Raw genomic sequence first — 7,249 nt, forward strand, 5'->3', positions numbered from 1 at the left:
AGGAAGTCAGCCTGTTCTATTTTTACAGAACACATCCTGTGCGGAAACTAGTCGTGTTGTCACGGCAACAGCACTGGCCACCACCGGAAACACTGCAGAGAGCTGTGAACAAGTTCAGTACATCATGGAAACTGTGGACACTGTTTACACATCTCTCTGCCTCAATAAAACAGTCCACATTATCAAAGACCCCACACACGTCGAACATTCTGACTTCCTGAGAGATGGACCACTCACTTCACAATCTCCCTAATGCAGTTGTGATTAATTGGTCTGTATGATTCATTCATTTAATTAATTGTCCCTCACATTTCGCAACCCCCGCACTCCCAGTCTCGAGGTGATGAATTGATCTTTATGGACGGGATGCGAATCAAAAATTATCACTGTACCTTGATTCATTGAAAGCAAATGTCCCAATTTACGCTCACCTCTCCTTTCCTCTTCTCTCTCTCTCCCCCCTCTCTCATTCTCTCTGCCTGTCACTCTCTTTCTCTCTCTGTCTCTCTCTCTCTTCCACTTCTCTCTACCCCTCTCCTTTCCCCTCTCTTACCTCCTCACTTACCCTCCCTCTCCCCCCTTCTCCACACTCCTCCGCCGCCTATTCTGTAGCACACTAAACGGAAACTAACAGGCCTCTCCCAGAAACCACAAGCCTTTATCTTCTGAGAGAACATTGAATCTTTCCAACCGACGAGAAATTATACAGCATCTGTAATCCACTGAGTGTGTAAAACCGTCATTCCAGTGCGGGGTGGGGGAGGGTTGCTGGTCTGGACGGGTGGGTGGCGGAGACAGCAAGCTACAGGAAAGGGGGGAATTGGGGAGGAAAACGAGAGGCAAGCGAAAGGTTAGGCATAAACGGAGGAAGAGACAATAAGGGAAAGATGCAGGTTAGTGACTGTGTAGTGAAGAATGTTTGGAGGAAAGAGTAGGAGGGTGAAAAAGAGTACGGATGAGAAAAAGATGAGATAGGGAAATTGAGGAATTGTATATGTATAGAGAGAGAGTGAGAGAGAGAGACGGAGAGATAAGAGAGTTAAGGGGGAGTGAGAGGGAGAAAGGGAGAGAGAGAGAGGACTGTGGAGCAGAGTGGAGTACCGGGGCACAGGTAAACATCATCTTTGAAATCACACTCACCTTGAAATCACGTCCTCTGGTAATTGAGATATTCACCTGATGAAGAACCGATGTTGGTTCTCTTCTCTCTGATCTCTACTCAGCCTCAGTCTGCCTCTGGTCTCCCCTCAGCCCCCATCGCTACAGAGGAAACAACTGAAGCCTCTCCAACCTTTCATTCCCTCTGATCCATGAGGCAACCCCTCCATTTCCAGATCATTAACTCTCACCCGATCCTCCCTCCGCCGTAACAGGGTTAGAGTTCCTCCTGTTGTCAACCAACGACCAGCGGTTCTGTGGTGGCGATAGAGACACCCGGATGGTGAGATGTGTGCAGGTGCCAGGGACAGGGATGACTCCGATCAGGTCCCTGGCATTCTAAAGGGGGAGGGTGAGCAACCAGACTTGTTGGTAAATATTGGCACCAATGACAGGTAGAAAATGTCAGCAGGCCCTGAAAAGAAATTTTGTGAGTTAGGTAAGGGGTTTGGGAACCGATGTGCTACCGCCGAGGATGAGGTAGTTGGTTTGTAAACAGAGACAGTATGTTGTGAGACTGCCGGCAATGAGAGGCTGCTGATAGGGCAACCTGGCAGTCGATTGGATGGGTTGCAATGGAAAAGACGCACAGAATCTAAAAGGCTGAACACAGCACTGAAGGTATTACATTTGAATGCGCGCATTGTACAGACTGACGTGGAGGAAGAGCTACAGACTGGCATACATGAGGTTGTGGGCATCACTGAAAGCGTGGCCCTGTTGGTAAACATAATAAAATCAAACCATCAGAAAGAGCTGGCATAGGGTCGGAAGGTGCTGAGTCGTTGTGGGTAGAGCTAAGGAACTGCAAGTGCAAAGAAAACCCTGGTGGAAGGTATGTGCAGACCCCCAAACAGTAGTAAGGATGTAGTCTACAAACTACAACGGGAGATAGAAAATGCAAGTCAGCAGGTCAACGTTACAATAGTCATGTGGGATTTCAGTACACAAATCGATTGGGAAAACCCGGTTGGTGCTGGATGCCCCGAGGGAGAATTTCTAGAATGCCTGCGAGGTGGCTTCAGAGAGCAGCTCGTGGTTAAACCCACTATCGCCAAATCATATAGTTCCCTCGCGGGCCGGTAGTACATTCTTTGCGGCCCGGTGGCTGGGGACCACTGCACGAAGGGATCTGCAATTCTGGACAGGGTGTGATGCAATGAATCGGGATTGAATTTGCAATTTGAGAAGGGGAAGCACAACGCAGATGCAGTGTTGCAGTGGAATGAAGGAAACTGCAGAGGCGTGAGAGAGGAACTGGCCAAAAGTGATTGGAAAAGACCTTTGGCACCGATAACGTCAAAGCAAGAATGGGTGGAATTTCGGGAAGCAATTCAGAAAGCGCAGGATATACACATCCCAAAGAGACAGAAGTGTTCAAAAGGCAGATAGTCAATAAGACCATGAGGTGCAGGAGTAGATTAGGACATTCGGCCCATCTACTCTGCTTTAACTTATCACCAGATCATCCTGGTTGATCCAATTTCATCCCAGACCCAATCTCCTGTCTTCTCCCCGTGTCCTTTCACACCCTGAACAATCAGTAATATATGACCTTCTGTAGTAAATGTACAGAGAGACTCGGCCTCCACCATTGCCTGTGGCAAAGAATCCCATAGATTCTCCACTCTGGCTAAAGAAATTCCTCCTCATTTCCGTTCTAACAGGATGCCCTCTGTTATGGCTCATCCGGTCTTACACCCACCAATCACAGGAAAAATCCTGCCCACGTCCACTCTATCAAGGCTCCTCCTTCAACGAGTTCACCCCTTATTTTTCTGAATTCTGGCCCAGAGACATCACTGGTGATATGACAACCTATTGAATACTGGAACCATTTTCGTGCACCTCCTCTGAACCCCCTGGAGATTCAGCACATCCTTTCTAAGACAAGGAGCTCAAACCTGCTCAAAATACTACAAGTGAGGCCTCACCAGAGCTTTTTAATGTTCCAGCATTTCGTCCTTGCTTTTACCTTTTAGTCCTCATGAAATGAATGCTCTGTATTCCATCTGCCGTTTCCAATCCTAATCTGTCCAGCTCCTTCTGTGGCCTCTCTACGTCCTCAGAACTCCCTTTCCCTCCATCTCTGTTCATGTCCCCTGCAGATTTTGCAGCAAAGCCATCAAATACATCATCCAAGTCATCGCCATATAGCAGAGAATAATCGGTCCCATCACAGACCCCTGTGGAATGCCACTGGACATCTGCAGCCAGACAGAAAACGCTCCATTTATTCACACGTTCTGCCTCCTGTCAATCAGCCACTGCTTTATCTGTGCTGGACTCTTTCTGTAATATCATGGGCTCGTAGCTTGTTAAACAGCCTCATGTCTGCCACCTTTTCAAAGGCCTGAAATTCAAAGTGCAACAACATCAACCGATTGTCCTTTGTCTATCCCGCTTGTTATTTCTTCAATGAATTTCAACAGAATTGTCAGGAAACTATGCTGACTCCGGCCCTTTTTATCATTTGCCCAAAGAACCCTGAGACATCATCCTTAATAATCGAATCCAACATCTTCCCAAACACTGAGGTCAGACCAGCTGGCCTTCAGTTTCCTTCCCTCTGCCTCTCTCGCTTCCTGAGGAGTGGAGTGACACTGTTGTACTCCCCTTCCTCCGGAATCCCTCTTCCACACCACACTGTTCCTTACTCTTCACCTATTCCCTATTCTTCTTTATCTCTCTTCATCTCCCCACTCTGTCTTCTCCCTCTTTCAATCCCCACTCTCCCTTCTCTCTCTCTCTCTCTCTCTCTCTCTCTCTCTCTCTCTCTCTCTCTCTCTCTCTCTCTCTCTCTCTCTCTCTCTCTCTCTCTCCTCTTCTCTCTCTTTCTCTCTCTCTCTCTCTCTCTCTCTCTCTCTCTCTCTCTCTCTCTCTCTCTCTCTCTCTCTCTCTCCTCTCTCTCTCTCTCTCTCTCTCTCTCTCTCTCTCTCTTTTACTACCCCATCTCTTCTGTCTCACACCACACTCTCCCTTCTCTGCCTCACATACCCTCTCTCCGTTTCTCTCCCGGACCCCACACTCCCTTCTCTCTTCTATTCCCCTATCTCCCTAATCTGTCTCCCAGGCCCCACTCCCCCTTCTTCCCTCTCCGCACTCCCCCCATCTTTCTTCTCCCCAATCTCACTTCGTTCTCTGCATTACAGGGGACCCCCCCTTACCTGAAATTGCCTGAGGACAGAACTCGGAGATTTCCTGAGACAGGAAATGTCCCACCTCAGCCACCAAGGCACCTCACCACAGGGGTGGCAGACCTTCTCCCCCCCCCCCCCCATAGGTTGAAGGCCAGGGCATTTGCTCTCTCGCCCTCTCCCGCCCGGGGGACCTGAGGCCACATATACCTGTCGTAGTACACTGGGGAAAGGGAAACACGCAGAGGTGGATGGCACTTGTCGATACAGGTGCCCAGCACACCATCCTCCCAGGCAATCCCGCCGCATAGCGCGCTACAGCCCCTTCGAGCGCCAGATACTAGCCTGTTACCTGGCGTTCATCGACACAGAACACCAAACAGGCATCGACCCTGTCGTCCTCCGCCCCCACCTCCCCATAATGCGATTGGTCAAGTCCCCTGATTCCTCCCACAAAGAGGGCCGTCCTCCATTGTCCAGTGGAAGCTACATTGCGGAGCGGGCTGAACCGGGTCCTGAAGGAGTCAGCCGCCCCCATGAACAAGTCATGGCTTTCCCCCCAGTCCCAGAACCCTGCCCTGGACATCCCCAAGGTATAACCCTCCTCAGCGTGTTGGGGTCAACCCTTCGATTCCCTCGACCCCGACGACAAACTGCGCGCCTGGTTCACAGACGGCTCCAGCCGCTGGAAAGGGGGAGACCATTGTGGACAGCGGCAGCACTTCATCCCGCCACGGGGAAAATTTTAACCACAGGGAGGGAGGGGTGTTCCAGTCAACTTGCCGAGCTGGCAGCAGTAGCCCTCCCCCTCCAAAACACCACCGGACCAATCCACATCTACACTGACTCCTGGGCTAATGGCATTGCGGTGTGGATGGCCACACCGGGAGCACCGGATGCATTACGGCCCTCACCCCCATCCTCCCGTCACCACAACAGGGACCGTGTTCCCCTCGTCCTCACCTATCACCCCACCAGCCTCCGGATCCAGCATATTATCCTCCGCAACCTTCAACAGGACCCCACCACTAAGCACATCTTTCCCTCTCTACCCCTCTCTGCTTTTCGCAGGGATCGTTCCCTCCGCGACTCCCTGGTCCACACGTCCCTCCCCACAGATCTCCCACCTGGTACTTATCCCTGCAAGCGTAAGTGCTACACCTGTCCCTACACCTCCTCTCTTACCACCATTCAGGGCCCCAAACAGTCCTTCCAGGTGAGGCAACACCTCACTTGTGAGTCTGTTGGGGCATCTATTGCACATGGTGCTCCCGGTGCGGCCTCCCCTACATCGGTGAGACCCGACGCAGATTGGGGGACCGCTTCGTCGAGCACCTCCGCTCCGTCCGCCACAACAGACAGGATCTCCCGGTTGCCACACACTTCAACTCTGCTTCACATTCCCATTCGGATATGTCCATACATGGTCTCCTCTACTGCCATGATGAGGCTAAACCCAGGTTAGAGGAACAACATCTCATATACCGTCTGGGTAGATTCCAGCCCCTTGGCATGAACATCGAATTCTCCAACATCCGGTAATTCCCTCCCTCTCCCTTCACCCATCCCACTTTCACTCTGCCTGCTCTTCCAGCTGCCTATCACCTCTCTCATGATTCTGCCTTATTCTACCATTCCCCTTACATTCCTTCTTCACCTTTCCTGCCTATCCCCTCCCTGCTTCCCCTCCCCCACCCCTGGATCTTTCCACTGATTGGTTTTTCACCTGGCACCTACCAGCCTTCTCCTTCCCACCCTCACCCACCTTCTTTGTAGGGCCCCTGCCCCCTCCTTCGTCAGTCCTGACGAAGGGCTTCGGCCCGAAAGGTTGACTGCTCGTTTCCACGGACGCTGCCTGACCTGCTGAGTTCCTCCAGCTTGTTTGTACGTGTTGATCTTTATTTAACTGTGTTTCCTAATATGATCTTCCAAGCCCAAAACGGATTCAAAAGTTTCCCGAATTCCCATCTGATAAAACGTGAAATCAACTCTTTTATCAAAAATATAATGCAACCTCTCGATTACCACACATTCCACAAGTTTTCATAAATGAGACGTTCATGATATTGGCCTATAACAAGGAGGATCAGACGGGGAACTGAAGGTTTTAGAATGGACACTATTACAACAACCATTTTCCATGAGGAAAGTGGATGGCCAAACCTCCAAATACGATTCAAAAAGTTAATATTTTCACACAAGAAGCTACATACATACCTGTTGAATCAAGAATTTCTACGACAAGTGTGTCATACATTTTAATACCATTTTCAACTCTATACCCTGCCCCTTTCCTTATAGAACTAGCAACATCACCCCCCTACCAACTAACCTGTCAAGCCAAACGACAATATATTCCTGCACAGGAATAAAAACTTAAAATGTGCAGGTTTCCTGAACAGATATAACATCGGAAGGGTCTGACAAATCAGAAATAAACTTCTTAAAATCTTGACCATTATAAATCAGATTTCTTGCATTTCCTTGATATATTTTAATACTATTATGTATGTTCACAAGTAGACTGGGATACAGATACAACAAAACTTCATTCAAAGCTTCCCACAAAACACCAGTTACACCAAGATACCTTTCTGCAGCTTTCACAATTATTTTAATTTCCTCAGCAGGATGAGATGTCTGATCAGTACAATTCACCACATTGGTTATAAACATCACAAACTTCATTTTATCCAGCAGTGAAGTATCTTTGGTGAGAGAACTGTGATGCCGGCATATATCCACTGACGTCACAGTCTGTTCTCTGAGTGGGATCACTGTATCCAGTTTACCTGCTCTGCTTGCTGTACTTGTCCTTGAACAGGCCCTTCTGCTCACTGTGTTGTTTTGAACCAATTGAACTGGTCACCTCATGCCTTACTAAACCAATCCCATCTTCCTACACAAGAGACACATCCCTCAATTCTCCTCACATCCACGTGGTATCTAATAGC

General features: G+C 49.3%; 1 protein-coding gene across 1 annotated transcript in view; it reads right to left on the reverse strand.

Moving 5' to 3' along the window:
* The window catches only part of LOC140724026 (zinc-binding protein A33-like), a 65,407-nt gene extending 60,574 nt beyond the window's left edge, over positions 1–4,833 (reverse strand). The window contains exon 1 of the mRNA XM_073038512.1: positions 4,648–4,833. Within this exon, the coding sequence (XP_072894613.1) occupies positions 4,648–4,833 (186 nt within the window). The remainder of the gene's footprint in view (positions 1–4,647) is intronic.
* Positions 4,834–7,249: the final 2,416 nt, after the last annotated feature.

The sequence above is a fragment of the Hemitrygon akajei genome, unplaced genomic scaffold, assembly GCF_048418815.1.
Source record: "Hemitrygon akajei unplaced genomic scaffold, sHemAka1.3 Scf000153, whole genome shotgun sequence".
Classification (NCBI taxonomy): domain Eukaryota; kingdom Metazoa; phylum Chordata; class Chondrichthyes; order Myliobatiformes; family Dasyatidae; genus Hemitrygon; species Hemitrygon akajei.